This window comes from Rhododendron vialii, chromosome 10a (genome assembly GCF_030253575.1).
Source record: "Rhododendron vialii isolate Sample 1 chromosome 10a, ASM3025357v1".
NCBI lineage: Eukaryota > Viridiplantae > Streptophyta > Magnoliopsida > Ericales > Ericaceae > Rhododendron > Rhododendron vialii.
The window spans coordinates 30249847-30268633 of record NC_080566.1 but is presented as its reverse complement, the minus strand read 5'-3'; the positions used below and the strand labels follow the sequence as shown (position 1 = coordinate 30268633).

The 18787-nt window shown below is 39.9% G+C and overlaps 1 protein-coding gene and 1 long non-coding RNA gene across 3 annotated transcripts; one reads left to right on the top strand and one right to left on the bottom strand.

Moving 5' to 3' along the window:
- Nucleotides 1-1141: 1141 nt before the first annotated feature.
- Nucleotides 1142-16035, bottom strand: LOC131303264 (glucan endo-1,3-beta-glucosidase 8-like). Of its 2 annotated transcripts, XM_058330054.1 has the most exons (4): nt 15571-16035; nt 13858-14219; nt 12928-13695; nt 1142-1157 (listed from the first exon to the last, which is right to left on the bottom strand). In XM_058330054.1, the coding sequence occupies exons 1-3, from the start codon at nt 15906-15908 to the stop codon at nt 12956-12958; spliced, it is 1440 nt and encodes a 479-aa protein (XP_058186037.1). In that variant the 5' UTR covers nt 15909-16035; the 3' UTR covers nt 1142-1157; nt 12928-12955. The 2 variants fall into 2 exon arrangements, with proteins under 2 accessions (XP_058186037.1, XP_058186036.1); XM_058330053.1 differs by lacking the exon at nt 1142-1157 and having other exon boundaries at nt 12894-13695.
- On the top strand, nt 11419-12060 carry LOC131303265 (uncharacterized). The gene is made up of 2 exons (XR_009191931.1): nt 11419-11493; nt 11829-12060. It is a non-coding gene; the product is annotated as an uncharacterized LOC131303265 (long non-coding RNA).
- Nucleotides 16036-18787: the final 2752 nt, after the last annotated feature.

The following is an 18787-nucleotide window of genomic DNA, read 5'->3' as shown; positions in this document are numbered from 1 at the left end:
TGCTCGGAAACAGCTAAGTACAGAATTAAAGACTCACCTGGCTGTGGAGTTGACAATAGTGGGGGTTCGGCCAGGTACTTCTTCAGGTCCTGGAAAGCTTGCTCACATTCTGCTCCCCATTCAAATCCCTCCCTCTTTTTCAGCTATTGAAAAAAGGGTCTGCACTTATCACTTGACCTGTTGATGAATCTGTTAAGTGCTGCTACCATTCCAGTCAGCCTCTGGACTTCCTTGGTAGTTTTGGGACTCTGTAGTCTCTGCAAGGCATCAATCTGATCGGGATTTGCCTCTATCCCTCTCATGGTTACCAAATGGCCCAGGAACTTTCCTGAACCAACTCCAAACGCACACTTCGAGGCGTTGAGTTTTAGTTTATACTTCCTTAAGATTTCGAATACTTCTTTTAAGTCAGTAATATGCCCTCCTTTTTCTCGACTCTTTACCACCATATCATCTATGTAAACTTCCAAAGTTTTCCCAATGAGATTCTTGAACATAATGGTTGCAAGTCTTTGGTATGTAGCCCCAGCATTCTTCAGCCCAAACGGCATGACACTGTAGCAGTATAACCCTCGTGGTGTGATGAACGAAGTCTTCTCTTGATCAGGTTCAAACATAGCAATTTGATGATATCCTCGATATGCATCGAGAAAACTCATTCGTTCGTAACCAGAGGTTGCATCAACCAATTGGTCAATCCTGGGCAAAGGAAAACTGTCCTTAGGGCACGCTTTGTTTAGGTCTGTGAAGTCCACACAGACACGCCACTTCCCATTCTTCTTCTTTACCACAACAGTGTTGGATAACCACTCTGGGTAATAGACTTCACGTATTGCCTTGGCCTCCAGTAAACGATCGACCTCCTCAATCACTGCATCTACATGCTGCACGGCTGCCCTTCGTTTTTTCTGAATGATCGGCTTGTGCTGAGGGTCAATGTTTAAATGGTGACAAATCACATCTGCATCCACCCCAGGCATTTCCTCTGGCACCCATGCAAAAACATCAATATACTCCTTTAGAAATCTTATCGACTCAGCCTTTTCGTTTGCTGGTAGTGATTCCCCAATTAAAAAATATCTTTTAGGATCAGTCTCGTTGATCTGAATCTTCTCCAATCCTTCAACCACTTTTTCAACCGGGCTTCTTCCAACATCCTCGATGGTTGGTTGATCTGGTACTTCTAATGTATGAACATGGAGGGTCTTTGGGGCTGTTTTGATGATGGAAATTAAACATTGTTGTGCCACCCTCTGGTTGCCTTTAAGGACTTCAATCCCATTTGAACCTGGGAATTTCATCATCTGGTGATAAGTCGAGGAGACTGCTCTCATCTTGTGCAACCACGTCCTCCCTATAATCGCGTTATAGGAAGAAGGGACATCGACCACCAAAAAATCTGTTCTTAACACTACTGTCCCAGCCCGAACAGGTAACGTTACCTTCCCAAGGGGCCAGACTGCTCCTGCACCAAACCCAATGAGAGGCGTTGTAGACTGCTCTAAGTCTGTTTGGGCCAACCCCAGCTTCTTGAACGCATCGTAATACAACACCTCTGTACAACTTCCTGAGTCCACTAGAATTCTCTCGATGTCATACTCTCCAACTCGTAGGGTTACGACCAATGCATCGTTGTGGGGTATTTGGACCTCCCCCAAGTCATCGTCAGTGAATGCTATGCTCTTGTTGCACACATCATTCTCTCGTCCTTTCTTATTTCCCAAATGCATCACATGCTGATCATGTCTGACTTGCCTTTGCAATAGCCTCACCTCATTCCTCATATAAGGTGTAGCCAACCCATGTATCATATGGATCACACCTTTAGGGTTTTGTTCGTAACCCAGCTCCATAGCTTTCCCTTTTTCCTTTGGATCCTCTTGGATAAATTCCTTGAGATAGCCCCGAGAGACTAAATCATCAAGGTGCCTCTTGTACATCTCACAATCCTCGGTCATGTGGCCCCAATCTTTGTGGTAACTGCAGTACTGATTCGTAGCACGTTTTGCATCCTTGTCTCCGCCTAAACTCGGGGGCCACTTGAAATATGGCTGATTCTTTATTCGATAAAGAATCCTGTATATTGGTTCCTTCCAAACCGTAGTGATAGAAAAGAAAGCTTTTGGGTCAGGAGCTTGCTTATCTTTGTACGGCTCTTTCTTAGCCTGCCCATATTCCCTTCTCTCTCTATAAGTCTTGGGCTCTGGCTTATCCACTTTTTTGGCAGGTGCCTTTGGCTGTTCGGCAACCGTCCTGCCATCTTCACGGAGTATGTCATCCTCCATTCTGGCGTGTTGCTCTATCAGTTCCATCAATTTAGCCAGTGTGGCTATCGGATGTTTATTCAATGAACGACGCAACTCTCCCCGAACAGGCAGACCAGTCTTGAAAGTAGCAATTGCATACTCCTCACTGCAACTTTCAATCTCATTGAAAGTCTCCCAGTACTTCTTTGCATAATCCCTGATCTGCTCGTTCTTCTCCTATTTCATGGTGGAAAGACTCTTAAAAGTCTTTGGGGCTTTTCTGCTTGTCAAGAACCAAGCAGTGAACTCCTCGGCCAACTGCCTCCATCCTCGTATGGATCGTGGGGCCAGTTTATGAAACCAGGATAAAGCCACCTTGCCAAGACTGGAGGGAAACATCTTGCACAAGATGGAATCATCCCCTTCATGCATAAACATAGCCTGTTGATAATGCTGAATGTGAGCCACGGGATCCGTATTTGTCTCGTAAAGTACGAACGCACCGTGCTTCACTCTGCTCGGCAACCTAGCCTCTTGTAGCCTCTTTGTAAAGGGGGAGGCTGCAATATTACTCAGGGCCTTGCGTGCTGCTTCTCGTGCGGTCACTGTCCCATCCTCTTGCTCTTTTGACTTGTGGGCCGAAGCCTTGATCCAATCAGCATCAGGTCTCTCGTACCTATCTCGATGATGTTTTCTTGTTTCCTCTTCCTCGGGAGTAGAACTTCGGTCTCTGCTCCTCCTTTTCCGTGAAGAAGCCCTTCTCTCAGGCGTTCGGCTTCTACTTCTTCTTCCCCTTTTTCGTGGAGAAGCCTCGTGACACCCTATAACAGGACTTCTGCTCCTTCCTTTCCGTGAATGAGTCTGCTTATGAACCACCAGAGCCCGTCCGTCTCTCTGGAAATTCCTTCGAGAGAGTCCAGAATCTTCTGGGTGCTCTCGTACCTGCTGCAGCTCTCGTATCTCGTACTCTCGTTTTCTAATTAAACGAGCATACTCCTCGATTTCTCTTCTCTTTTTATCAAGGACATCATCATCATTGTGTATACTCTTCGAACGAGTAATTGACTCTTCTCTTCGATGAGACCTACTCCTTCTCGTGGAGCCAGTAGCTGTTTTGTCTCCTTTTTCTTTGGAGTTATCTTTATCATGTCTTCCAGTGGGCTTTCTCGGAGCGCCTGATGGGGATTTATCCCTTCCCCCACCCAACTGGTCCTTTGGACTAAACGGAGTGACTGAATTTTCTTCCGTCATAATTACTTTTTCAGAAAAGTTTGTTCTTTCCCACAGATGGCGCCAATTGTAGGGGGATGAAAACAATCGATGCCTTCTAATCAACTGGATTGCAACGGCTTTCTCGTGCCTCTTCATCGGAACCCTAATTCGTCGTCGGAACCCTAATCTGCAAAATAGACAGGGGGTGAGCGCACCTCTGCCTCTCGTGGCAAAGGCCCTCCGATGCTTTTGTTAGTATCACGTACTAGCAATCAAACCCTAATTATCAGTAGGAAAGCAAGAATGCAAAGTATTGCGTACCTTTTACCTCTAGGTTTACCTCTTATTTATAGATTTGCGTATGCTTGCTGGCCAAGCATCCGTGTTTCCCTAGGATTCCTAACTCGTATAGGAATCCCAGGATATCAAGGATTCTCGTTTCCTTTATCAGTTCATTACCTTAATCCTTGTAGGACTCTTTTCCATAACAAGCCGAACATCCCATACTTGTTGGGTATCTTTATCAGATCCTATATTCTCGGGATCTTATTCCTTAACGGAATACTATTGTTTTTGGACTCTTCCAGAATGTTCCTTATGCTCCAATACTTGACTGAAGTTCTTTCTTTTGTTCGGCCATCTCGTCGCCGAACAGACGGCTTGGACCATTGACTTCTCATGTCACTGGTCCATCTTGCCGACCATTTGTTTAGCATGATGACTGTCCTCCCTATATTCAAACTATGGTCCCACATACCATTTGCATTGCTTTTTAACCCATGATCCCTCGTATCACGTGCTTGGTTCTTTGCTTCATCTGTTCGGCTGTTTATAACCGAACAGTCTGTCTTGGACCATCTACTTCACATGTAACTTGGCCCTTAGTTTGCCGAACAAACAGCATGGATCAATGACTTCTCATATCATTGGTCCATATTGCTGTTCACTATATTGCCCGGTGGTAAGTCCTGTCATACTTACTACGTGCTCCCGATTATCACGTGTTCGGCAACTAAAAGTATGTGTTCGGGAATACCTCCCTACATTCCGTTGATGTCATCTTTGGCATCTAGAATTCGTATAATTTAAGGGGGTTAAGTTCTAAGTTTTTAAATTTATGATGGTTAAATGAAAATGAGTCATAGTTTGGGGGGTTAATGTAATTTACCATAAATATACTACTCCCGAGTCTCTTTTTAAATGTCTCGCTTCGTAACTTCAACTTATTAAGAAAACATCATCATTATACCTTTCACATCAACTTTTATCTCTACTTTTCCTATTTACCCTCTATGGAGACATCATTATTACATTTCTACTCACTAACTTTTCAAAATGGAATTTACTTTTAGGGGCAAAATGAAGAATGTACCAATTTTTATCCACTAACTTTACAAAATAGACACTTATTAAGGGACAGCTCAAAATCGAATACTGGACTTTAAAAAGGGGACAGATGGAGTATACTCTTTTTTGTTCTTGGAGGAAACAAAATTTAACTTGTATTTAAATTATTTTACTTTTAGATTACTCTTATCGAGATGAATCAAAATTTATCAAATTTTGACCATCAACAAGACCAAAATAAGTCGTTCTATTTTTGTATGTCCAATACAATAAAATAATGTCAAGGGGTATGAGAATTCCGTTCAAAAAATTATAAGAAGAAGATGCTACACTAATTACGTGAGGTTCCTTTTGGGGAAAAAAAATGATGTGAGGTCCAATAAAACTAAATCAAGTTTAATATACAACCACCCAAGATAAGCCTCATATAATTATAAGGTACTCCTTTCATACCAACTTAGCAGTCTTTTTTCGAAGTTCATGCTACTTTTCAATTAATTGTATCTTGTGATTTTGGAAACATGTATTATAAAACTAATTGAGATTTATCAAATAAGATCTATATTGAATATAAAATTTATTACCGATTTAAAGATATAATAATTAGTTTTTTATCCATTAAGAATAAAATGAGGGACTACTAAATTAGGATGGAGGAAGTAACTTTAAAAAATCGTATACCACTTATGTTTACATATATAAAACACATATGGGGATAGGCTAATCGACATATCCACCAAGGAGTACTATTGCCTTCACCACCATGTAACCATCCATGCATAAGGGATTCTACTGCACCCATATGGGGGTCCAAAAATGGTGTTTCGGCAAAAAAAGTCACTTGTTTTTGTTTTCTTATCTATATTCAAAAAAAATTACATTTGTTAGATTTGCATCATACTTTTTGATTCGTTTCAGCAAGAGGAATCAAAAATTTAAAAAAATTATGAGTTTCGGTCATAATTTTTTACTTTTCTTATTCCTCTCATCAAGACAAATCAATAATCTACAAAAAATTGACCCAAAACTAAAAAATGCTAAAAAATTTAAATAGAGAGCAAAAAAACCCAATTGCTTTTTTGGCCAAAACACCCATCTACTATGAGCACTAAAGAGTATGTTTAACCTTACTAAAAAGCTAAAGAGTCTTAAACCCAAGCATTGAACAAGGAATCCCAAGTACCAATTGAACCAACCACTTGGCGGTGTACTACGAAGAAAGAATAAAAAATTGGTCTTAGGTCTATTAATATCATAATCCCACAAGTCTACCTATTAGTTTTATAAGGTGTCAAATCCATTTTAAAAAGTTCATAGTAGGCCCAATCCACTCCCTAGGGTTACTTTATTGCACAAATTAACTGATAAAAATGCATTCAAAACTCGATGGTAGTAATTGTCTATGTGTGATTCACAAATGAAGTATGTAGTAGTAGTAAAAATGCTTTCAAAACTCGATGGTAGTAATTTTCTATGTGTGATTCACAAATGAAGTATGTAGTAGTTGTAGGGGTAGTCGTAGTGGTAATGGTAGTAGTAGTAGTAATGGTGGTGGTGGTAGTGGTGGTAGTAGTAGTGGTGGTAATAGTAATGGTAGTGGTAGTAGTAGTAGTGGTAGTAGTAGTAGTGGTAGTGGTAGTAGTAGTAGTAGTGGTGGTGGTGGTGGTGTGGCAGCGGCAGCAACAGCAACAGCAACAGCAACAGCAGGAGTAATAATAGTAGTAGTAGTGGTAGTAGTGGTGGTAGTGGTAGTGGTAGTGGTAGTAGTGGTGGTAGTATTAGTCGTAGTAGTGGTGGTAGTAGTGGTGGTGGTGGTGGTGGTGGTGGTAATGGTAGTAGTAGTAGTCGTGGTGGTGGTGGTGGTGGTGGTAGTAGTGGTAGTAGTAGTAGTAGTAGTAGTTGTAGTAGTAGTAGTAGTGGTAGTGGTGGTAATAGCAGTGGTGGTAGTGGTAGTGGTAGTGGTAATAGTAGTTGTCGTAGTAGTCGTGGTAGTGGAGTGGTAGTCGTAGTAGTGATGGTAGTCGTAGTCGTAGTAGTGATAGTAGTGGTGGTAGTAGTAGTAGTAGTAGTAGTAGTAATAATCATAGTAGTGGTAGTAGTCGTAATAGTGGTAGTAGTTGTAGTGGTAGTAGTCATAGTAGTGGTAGTGGTGGTAGTGGTAGTAGTAGTAGTAGTGGTAGTCGTAGTAGTAATAGTCGTCGTAGTCGTAGTAATGGTAGTCGTGGTAGTGGTAGTGGTAGTGGTAGTGGTAGTTGTAGTAGTGGTAATAGTAGTAGTAGTGGTAATGGTAGTGGTGGTGGTAGTGATAGTAGTAGTTGTTGTTGTTGTAGTGGTGGTGGTAGTAGTAGTAGTAGTAGTATTGATAGTGGTGGTAGTAGTAGTAGTAATAGTAGTAGTAGTATTGGTGGTGGTGGTGGTGAGGGTGGTAGTGGTGGTCGTAGTAGTAGTAATCGTAGTAGTCGTAGTAGTGGTAGTCGTAGTAGTGATAGTAGTCGTAATAGTGGTAGTAGTGGTAGTAGTCGTAGTACTGGTTGTAGCAGTAATCGTAGTAGTTGTAGTAATAGTAGTAGTAGTAGTCATCGTAGTCGTAGTCGTGGTAGTAGTAGTGGTAGTGATAGTGGTAGCAATTGTGGTGGTAGTAGTGCTAGTGGTAATGCTAGTAGTAATAGTAGTTGTAGTAGTAGTATTGATAGTAGTGGTGGTGGCGGTAATGGTAGTGGTGGTCATAGTAGTAGCGGTGGTCGTAGTAGTAGTAGAGGTGATAGTGGTAGTGGTAGTGATAGTGGTGGTAGTAGTGGTAGTGCTGGTGGTGGTGGTTGTGGTGGTAGTGGTATGTAGTAGTGGTAGTGGTCGTAGTAATGGTAATCGTAGTAGTAGTCGTAGTAATGATAGTGGTAGTAGTCGTAGTAGTGATAGTGGTAGTGGTAGTGGTAGTAATAGTGGTAGTCGTAGTAGTTGTAGTCGTAGTAGTGGTAGTAGTCGTAGTAGTAGTAGTCGTAGTAATGGTAGTGTTGTAGTAGTCGTAGTAGTAATCGTAGTCGTAGTCGTAGTAGTGGTCGTAGTGGTAGTAGTAATCGTAGTAGTGGTAGTGGTAGTGGTAGTAGTAATAGTAGTGGTAGTGGTAGTAGTGGTGGTCATAATAATAGTAGTAGTGGTGATGGTGGTGGTGGTAGTGGAGGTGGTGGTGGTGGTGGTAGTCGTGGTAGTAGTGGTAGTCGTGGTAGTAGTGGTGGTAGTGGTAGTCGTCATACTAGTAGTAGTGGTTGTAGTAATAGTGGTTGTGGTGGTGATGGTAGTAGTAGTGGTAGGTGGTAGTAGTAATAGTGGTAATAGTATTATTATTATTATTATTATTATTATTATTATTAACGTAAAGAAATGGTGGAGCATATACCTATAGAAACTTTATATCTATTTCAAAATTAATTGGCTATGAGTGAAAAGGTCTCAAACATATGTTAAGTGATCACTCATTCCACTCTCAACCAATGTTGGAGTATTATATTTCCTTGTTATGTTACGTGCAGCCTCTTTTGGGGTCTACCATCGTGCAGTTTTTTTACTGGATTGTGAATTTTTTTTAAATGTGGGATGGAATGAGCCCCTCTCTGATACTCGTATGGAAATTTCATATTTATCTCAAAACTAATTTACAATGAGTGAAGAGGTCCCAATATACATATATTAAGTGATCACTCATTCTACTCTCAAACAATATTGTGAGACTATATTCTCTTAACCATATCCTTTGGCCGGATACCCATGTCATTTCTCTTCAAGCCTTCATGCCACTGAAAGTGCTGTGTAGACTTTGTTTCCAATAGTCCAAAACCAAATGTAAAAAACTTAGCTGAATGCCAAAAAATCGAAAGTCTAAGTTTTTTTTTTCCCGGCAAAATCGAAAGTCTAATTAAGTATTAAATCATATTTTCTATCTGATAGTTTAGAGTAATTTATTAATTTCACATAAAAATTTAAACAAAATTATCATATTCATTCCACTTAATTTGTTAAAAATGCATTTTGAAACTGTCTTATATTAAATCATAGTTTCTATCTTACAGTTTAGAGTAATTATTAATTTCACATAATAATTTAAACAAAATTATCATATTCACTCCACTTAATTTGTTCAAAATGCATTTCAAAACTTGTCTGATATTAATTGTCCAAGAGGCCTTTGACCTAACGGCATCAAGGGTGCACTTACGTCATAGCAAAAATGAGGTGATCAGAATTTCAACTCTGGCCTCCTCCAATATGTTAATCTAATATTATTAACTCGCTGATAAAAAAACATATCTTTTATTGGGCACAACAAACTAGTTCGCCACTGCAGGAAGTATTTACATGCGATTGTAGGGGTAGAATGAGGAGTTATAGTCATTGTGGTCTAATTTTAGAAACAAAATTTTTTCAGGGAAAAGATAATAAAAGCATCTCCAATCTTGACTCTTTCAAGATCCAAATTTAAAATTTGGGCAAAACTCTAAAAAATCCATCTCCAATCATAACCCAAACCCTTCCCCATTTTTTAGTTTTACCCATTTCTTTGCCCAAATATGAGACAATCCAAGCTTCTCCCCATTTTTTCAATGGCTACTTTCTCCTTTCCAACGGATATTTCTCAGCTAATAAAACCCAATCCTCTGGTTTTTTGTCCTACAAACTTCATAAAACCCAATCCCTTGGCCCCTCTCTCTCTCTCTCTCTCTCAACCAACAGTTATGGTTTTCATATTTGATAAAATGGATGAGTATGCACCATGAAGGAGGAGAGAGAAGAGGATTGAGGTTTGGGAATTGGGAGTACAAATTTGGTCAAGAGAGAGGGGGGGGTTTGGAGGAGTCAATTACTGTTGGCACTGTAGAGAGAGAGAGATGGCTTGGGGGAACAAGAAGAAGAAGATGTACTGTTGAAACATAAAAAATAGACTTTGGATAAAAGTTTATTTTGCCATTGGAGTGGGCTTACCCCAAAATGAGTATTTACCAAAATTTTGACCCAAATTTGGGTAAAATTTTGGGTCAAGACTGGAGATGCTAAAGAATTTTTTTTGGTTTGGGTAGCTTGGTGGAAAATCGAGAATCTTTCACTTATTTGAATGGCTCAAAAAGATGAGAGATTGTGAAAAGTAATGACACATATATAGAAAATAAATTTTAATTTGTTGATTTATTTTATTTCTCAGCAAATTTTTGAGTTTTAGTGAGTCCAAAATCACAACATTAACAAAAAAAAAAACAGTGCCTAGGGTTTCAATCGGAGGGTGGGAGCTACCCCATCTCCTCCTCCACCTCCCCTGCTCTCTCTGTAACACCCTTAATATATGAGGTGTTTTTATGTTATATTTTTAAATTTAAGGGGCTAAAGTGCATTTTTTTGTTAAGAAGATGTTCATGTGTGCCGTGTGTGTGTGTGTGTGTGTCAAAAAAAAAAAAGAAGAAAGAAAACCCATCTGGAAGATTTGTTTCAGCGTAGAGAGAGAGAGAGAGAAGAAGAAGAAGAGATTGGTAGATTGAGACGCTAATTTTGGTAGGTAACTTCTAATTCCTTTGTACAGTAATTAATTTACAGGTTCTTGTATTTGAATTAAGTTGCAGAATCTGTTTTAGGTTGCTGGAAATTGCTGAAACGTGTAGGAAACACATGCTACATGCTGGAACTGTTTTGGAATCGTTGGAAACCGTCGAGAACTCGACTTGTCACGGAATTTTGAAATCTGTTATGCATAATGATAAACTGTCCTGTTTTGACGAATTTTTCTCATCGACGTTCCGTTCATGTTATTTCCTGATAATTTTACTGTAGATGCCTCTGTGAGTTTAGTTTATGCTGTAAAAATTTCAGAATTTTCTGAATAGTATGGAAAAAGATAAAAATCATAAACCGAACTGGTGTCTGATTCGCGTCTGTGCTGGCAGCACAGACACGTGTTGTAAAAACGGGCATAACTTCTTGCTCGGGTATCGGTTTCGCACACCGTTTCTTCATTCTGAAACTAGACTTACATATCTTCCTGATTTTGTAAGGATTGTGCCTTAGTTCGGTCTGAGAAAAATCATTTTTGGTTCCGAAGTTAATAGTTTGGTGATTCTGAGATTCTGGGTAGCTTTTGGAGCTGTGTTCTTCATCAATTTTGTCATAGTTAAATGTACTTATTGACTATGGGTTCTCATGATTCTTAAACATTGATCAATTGGTGATGTTTTGGTGTTGGAATTATTGGAAAAGATTGAGTATGTGATTTTTAATGAGCATTCGATCGCAGACTGTTCTGCTGGAACTGTGATTTCTGTTTTGGATTTGTAATTTCAATTGAGCATATCTTAGTCATTCGGAGTCCAATTTCGAAAAATTTTATATCTAGATTGATGTACTAGAAGTCTTCTTGCTAGTGGTGGTGGTCTTGCAGTATTCTTTGAAACCTATAGAATTCGATAGTCAGAATTTAGTCGGTGGTTCTGCTATGTAGTGTTTTTGTGAATTCTTGGTTCTGGGTGCTAATTGGTGAATTTACTTTTGTTTGGCATACGTTATGTAGTTGAGTTGATGCAAGACATTATTAATGCATCTGTTAAAGCCTTCCAAGTAGTTCTATACTAAAATGTTTGGCTTGTGGATAGGTGACGAGTCGGTGAATCAAGAAGCACCGAAACCATAGTTGTACTTTCTTTCGGAGTATGAGGTGAGTGTTTGATTCATAGATGTTGTTCTATATTGAATTGAACTTGAATGTTGGCTTAGTACCCGGTGATTGGCTTTTTGCCAAAAGGCTTTTATGCCTTAAGTTATTGGTTGTGTGCCCAATGATTGGCTTTATGCCTTAAACTATTGGCTGTGTGCCCAGTGATTGGCTTAATGCCAAAAGGCTTATGCCTTAAATTATTGGCTGCTTGTCTGGTGTTACTTTTTATTTCTCGATAAACTGTTACAAGTTGAGAATATCTTTTAGCTGTATCTTTGAATATGGAATTGCATCCATGTCTCATAAACACTCTCGGATTCCATTTTGGAATCCAGTTTTGCAGGCGTTGAAGATATCCACTGCTGATCGTTGTGGGGTTGTACCCTCGCTTAGGGTAGCATGTCAGGAAGGCTGGACTAGTTTTAGCGAAATTTTGTAGATAGGGATGTAATTGCAGCCTATGTTTATATTTGGTTCATTGTATAGTTTAACGCTTCTTAAGACTTCCGTTGTGTTTGTAAGAACTATATATTTTGCGTTATCAATGAAATGGCTGTTGGTTAATTTAATTGCTAGAACTTGAGTTATAGAAATGGGTTGGTGGTTGATATTGCACCCTCACGTCGGTTTGGGCTCATTTGAGTGCTGGCCCGGGGTGGGGTGTGACACACACACACTCACTCACACACACACTCTCTCTCTCTCTCTCTCTCTCTCTCTCTCTCTCTCTCTCTCTCTCTCTCTCTCTCTCTCTCTCTCTCTCTCTCTCTCTCTCTCTCTCTCTCTCTCCCCCACCCATCGGATCTACCCTCCGTCATTCATTCCATGTTTTCTCTCCCCCCTTCCGTTTCTTGTGTTTCCATTTTACGGATCCGGTGGTTCGGCCTCTGTGATGATTTTTCGTCCAAGTTGTTCAACAATTTTGGTTCAGATCGTAGCAGGGAAGGCAGTGAGTGGCGGTCGATGGTGTGGCTAATAAAGGTGAGGTTGGGTTAGGGTTTGTTTTTTCCTCTGCCAACTTTTTGGCTCGGTTTTCTACCAGCTGGTTTCTCCAATCTGGTGACTGTATTGGTCTTGTTTCCCCAGATCCGATGGGTGTTGGTGGTGGGCGAATAAGTTCTCTTGAGTTTGGAGGATGAGATTATTAGTCCTTATTTTGATCTTGTGATTGTCTAGGAATCCCTGTGTTATTATAATTATATATTGATTGGAATATGTGATCCCTTAGATGCCTTTTTCTTTGTCGTTGGGGGGTTCAATTGGCTAACACGAAGTGTTAATTTTGCATGTGCAGTGCGTGCTTTGCCTTGATTGAAGTATTAGCAGTGCGTGCTTTGCCTTGATTGAAGTATTAGCGAGGTGGCCCTCCTTGTCTAAAAAACAATCACTACATTAACAACAATAGTAACACATTATAAGCCTCTTCCGAATTACCAACAACACATAACCAATGTTGTACAACCTAAAACAAGGCCAAAAACACCAACAAAGACACAACAACACTCACTCGGGACACAGTCCCGAGTCGTGTCCCCGCACTTTGAATCTGTATCGGGAACACACACGTCCCGTTTGAGGGGTTATTTATGTCCAACGTCGCCAACCCTTGGAACACGCAAGCCTCGGCACTCTGATCGTTCATTTGGTAGTACATGTTGAATGCGTACGAAATATTCCCGTACATGTCCAAGTTGTTGCACGACGACCCGTACCCTAACGGAGTGCAATCCGCCGCGCTACAAGCATAGTTCATATTGGGTGCGACGAGGCTCATGTTCTTCACGTCCTTGTTGAATACACACCACCGCTTAGCTAGGTACTGGACGTCTTTGGCCGCCACCGGCATCTTGTCGTTGCCTTTCCCGGTGAAATCCATCTCAAACTTGGGTTGACCGTCGAACCTGAATATGCCCCAGTGGCGCTCGAAGTTTCCCGGTGCGACGCTCTTCATGTCTTCGTCGAGGAGGCCGAAGAGGTACGCTTCCATGTGGCCTGGCCTCAGAGGAGTTCCTTCGTTGCTAGCGATTTTCTTGAGGAACCCGTCGTAGAACCGCTTGGCATACTTGACGTTGGCATCTTTGTCGCCATCCGTCGGCCACCCAGCCTCTCCCACTATTATGTCTAGCTTTGGAACTCCGGCCTTTCTGAGTGACCAAACAAGGGTGTCGAGATTCGCATCGAACATGTTAGTGTATGTGATACCTGTTGAGGATTTCATTGCAAAATCAGTGATGAACACCCAATTTGAACCGTCCAAAGTCAAAACGGACAGCCAAGACCACGCTCCTTAAAAACTTATTCATGGAGGCTGGTGAATAAAGTTTTTCTGTGTTTCAAAAGTAAAGCTAGCTTTGTAAGTGTTACCTTTGTCTTGGAGTGGCTTGGCGTTACCGTCAAAAAAGGCAAAGTCGACGGGAAAATCAGGATTTTGATAGAGACTGAGATACGGATAGATGTTGACAAGGAAAGGGGCATTGTTGGAGTCCAACCACCGGACCATCTCAACCATAAGGCTTCTGATATCGGAGCGGAAATCGCCCGCCGATGGTACTGTGCTTCCGGCAGATTCGTAGACGTCGGCGTTTAGGGGAGTGGTGACCTTCACAGTGTCGCCATGGCCAGCCTCGTTAATAGCTTTCTGTACGTTTTTCATTGCTGGGAGAGTGATGTGTAGGTATGAGCCATTGTATGACTTCAAAAATGGCTCATTGCCAACCGCTACAAACCTGCAAAGAGCGAAAAACAAACAAACGAACGAACGAACAAAAGGTTATTCGAATAAACCTTATGAAGGCTCATAATAATGAAGGCCGTGGTATAATATCAGGAATCATGCGTCGTGGCATTTCAAAATCATTGGTGGCCAAGCAAAGTGTTTGAGCATCTGAATCGGCCCTTGCATTCCGATATCGGCTACATTTGCATCCATCAAACATTAAAGGAAATTGATTTTCGTGCTCTATTTTGTAAATGAAGTTACTAGATATTTCATGTTAAAAGTGGAGCACCAGAATCAACATCCAACATTTAAATGTGGGATACAAATTTATACGCATTGGAAATCGGGCAAAATATGTATGCTTGTAATTGTCATGCATGTTCCTTCATAAATTATGATGGAACACTATTTGAGCGAGAGCAAAAAATTGGGTACGTATACATGTGTGTGTTATCATGTTGCTTCGCTAATGGTGCGGCCAATGGTGGCGTCGTGGTGGTGGTGGTGGTGGCTGTGATTTGCATGTTCTGGTGGTTGACGGCGATCAGGCTGGGATTGAAGATGCTCAAAAGGCTAGGGTTAGGTTTTGGGTTTTCACTTTGGGCTAAGCTGTAATGTTTGAAATTTGGGCATTTTTGACCTTTGTATTTGTGTTTTATCTATATTATTTGGGTCTCTGGGTCTCTAAGCCGACGGGTGTTTTCGCTTTGTCCCTTTAGGTGTGGTTGGGCTTTGTTTCCTATAGGTTGTATCTGCCAACTTTTAGTTGGAATTCCCTTCCCCTTGCCCTTTCTCCTTTAACAAAATATTTTGGCCGATTAAAATAAATAAATAAATAAACATGCAACAACCAATATGTAAAACCTTATGGGCGTGTTTGATAGCCGGATTGGGGCTTGGGATAGGACTCCAAAAGTGAAGTGCACTTCAAAAAATGTGTTTGGTTGGATTTTTATCCCATGATTACAAATCCCATAGGAATACCAATCCCCCTATCTGATGGGATTAGTCGACCCATGGGGGGGTGTTATTATGAATCTCATCCCCATGGGATTGAGCAAAATCAGTTAAAAATCCACCTCAATCTCAATTTCAATCCTAATCCTAGCCCAAACAAATATGTTATTTACAATCTCATCTCATTCTCAATCCCAATCACAATCCCAATCTTGTGCAAAACAAACATGAATAAATGATTCATCCCCTCATTAATAATTCCACCTCATTCTCAATTCCAATCCTAATCCCACCTCATTACGAATCCCCCCAAAACCAAAACTGCAATCAAACAGGCCCTATGATTCCATGGCCACTCGTACGAATCATGTCATTTTCATGATCAAATAAAGTATTCTTACTTAATATCAACACCTCCTTGGTATAAATGCTTGGTGAGATTGTGTTTAACCCAATCTTGGGCTTGGCCATAGTCGTCGCTCAATCTTTTGAGATCACTGTTGGGAACACCAAGCATGACCTCAATGCTGGCCCCAGCGAAGGCCTTAACGATCCAGGGATCGGAGTCGAATAGCTTGACCTTGTCGATTCCGTTGTCCTTGAGCAATCGAACCACCACGCTCGGGAGGAGGTTGTGGGACGACAGGGTGTTGCCCCAGTTAACGCCTATGGCCTCGGCCACGTTAGCAGAGACCAGGAGGAGAGAGCAGGCCCATAAGAGGACCATGGCTCGAGCCATGATCGATGATGGTTGGGAATGAGTGCTGGCTATGGGGTGATGGCGGTTTTGGGGGAAAGGGATTGTAGGGGTCACTGGCCCCTTGAAGGAGGAATGGAAACTCAAGGAATTGTGGGAGTTTAGAGAGAGAGAGAGAGAATGGTGGACGATCACAGGTTGGTGGTTTTGTAAGAGAAAAATGGGGGGTGGGAGAAGCTCCATATTTAGCCCATGGTTGTGGTTCCTGTACCAAAATTACACGTGGATAGCATTTTACATGCATACAACTGTTCTACAGAGACAATCACATTATGCAGCAATGCTACAGACTCAAATGGATACATTTTTTTTACTGTTAAGTTGTGAGTTTGTGTGCGGAAATATCTAAAAAAGGTAAAAAAAAAGGTATGATTTGGACGCATATTATTGGTCTGGAGGAGTCTCATGCAAGTGAATCTCGCATGATGCACGTGAAACACATACATCGAACGACTATAAATGCATCTGTGTTCGTTCTATAATCTAGACATCTATAATTGAAATCCTTTCTTAGGCAGAAAGAAAACTTTGTTTACAGAACCTTTCCATTCAACTGTATTGAACTTAACTATATCTTCTAGCTGGTTATAAAATTTGGTGTTTAACAAAAAGGTTATAACATTTTATTTTTGGTGGTCAAATCTCGACAAGAGGAATTGAAGTAAAAATGTAAACTACATCCAAGAAAAGAAAATTTTATATAGATTGAGTTTTTTGGTACATTATTTGTTTAAGAATTCAATTAATATATTTCTTTTTTCGGTTCACCCAACGGAAAAAATCAAAAGAGTAAAAATTTTGAGGCAAAATTATTTTGTTCAGAAAAAAGCTTTTTTTGAAGAGTTTAGAAGGGTAATTTCACAGTACTACTCTTTCAAGTAACCAAATAATAAAATACAAGAGTTGAATTCTAATGATCAACATGACGATGTTGATCACGAAAACATCTACACTTCATTAAAGAGAAGACGGTGTTTGCCTACTTTTAATTTTTTCGAAAAAGTCTGTAATTAAGAATTAAATTCATATTTGAGTTGACACTTTTTAAAGTTTACAGATCGGCGCGCGAACCCAACAATGGAAACGAAGATGGGTAACTTTTTTTTTTTCCTTTTTCTAGAGGTCTGTTCCTTCCTCTCCCTCGAAGTTTTATTACCATTGTAGAGACATATACACATATCATATCCTCTTTTACTTCTTCTCTCAATCCATATATCCCGCGCGGTTGGTTCTTTTTGTCTAGAATTCACAACTGACTTCAATGGTTACCTTCGCAGTGATTTTCAAATTCATCAATTGATGTTGCGACTATTGAGTTTTTGAGCCGAGCGTCCAGACGGGCTTGATCACCGTCCGGACAAGATAGGCTGAAAGTCACCCAAGCTTTAATTCGAGTAAACTTCCACAAATTTCCACGTTAACGAGATAAACCAAATCCCCCAAATTCAACAACAAACCAACCAAACAAAATACGATTATGTTTAAGTCGTAATTTGGAACGGAAGAATTTCTCATATTTATATGACTTTGTCCAGTATTTTGATTTTTTAGTTTTATTAAGTTCATTGATGTGAAGGAGTTCGCTTTTCAATTTTGTTGGCATCTGATTTTCCTTGTATTATTTGATGATCAACATCGTTCATTTTGCACAGAATGATTTTTAGCCAATTTCTTAAAGAACCGATTCACTTATACACCGATAGCGATAAGTGTTTGATCCAAAAAAAGATTGTCTTGTTTTCAGAATCATAATTAAATGCTCAGAACAAGTATTTACTGATACTTCATCGAGGTACTAGCGGATGCCCGTGCCTAAAGGCACTTTGAAATGTTACATAATCTCAACTTAAATAAATTATTTATTTTATCTAACTTCCATATGCGATAAACGTAAAGACAACATTTACATATAGATACATTGCCTAAAAAGTAAGAATAGAGAGAGATGGATTTATGACGTGAATATTCTCTGTATGTTTTTGAAAAAAAATGATCTGATGGCTAAAAATTTAATAGAAATTGATCTAACTATTATAGAGGTTACTTTCGCTTATATACCTAGACATCCATAAAACAGGGCAGTTTTGTTGAAAATGTCTAAATTGAACAATCCAGTAATCGAAATGAAATTCGACATCGGTTTGTAGTTCACACAAGATAACTAATAGAGATTAAATTCTTTTCACAGTGGAAAATTCCATTTTTTCACCACCACTTTTTTTCGGTTCTATCATGTGTTTATTGTTGATCTGAACCATTCATCTTGTAGATCCCACATAGTAGTGTATTCATGCAAAAAATAAACTTGATCGGATATCTATAGGAGTATCAAAAATTGAATTTTGCTTTGTAAAATGGATAGTTTATCTCTATTATTATTGACAAAAATCAAATCGTCCATTTTATAAACTAAAATTCAAATTTTGATATATCTATCGACTTCCAATCAAGCTGATTTTTTGCATGGCAATACTATATTCCGGATCTTAAAATATGAACGATTCAGATCACAACAATAGACATTCGATGAGGCCCATAATAAACGATGATAGGAAAATGGGGTTTTACACCAAGAATTTATTCTCTACCTAATAATGTTGACCTTAGTCGGTCTAGAGAATGACAAAACAACTACCCTATAATTAACCCTATTTTTTAATTACCAAAAGCGATCTTTAATCATAGATATGGCTAATCTTTCTTTATAGGAATTTCTTGGTCAGCTTATGCTCGACTCGATTATCTCAGTTTGATGAAAGACAAATGAAAGACAAGCCGTCTACTTTCAAGCTCAAGTTGTGTGAATTTACAGCTCACTCTATCACTTCAGCCACTCCTTAAGGTTAATACGACGAGCAATT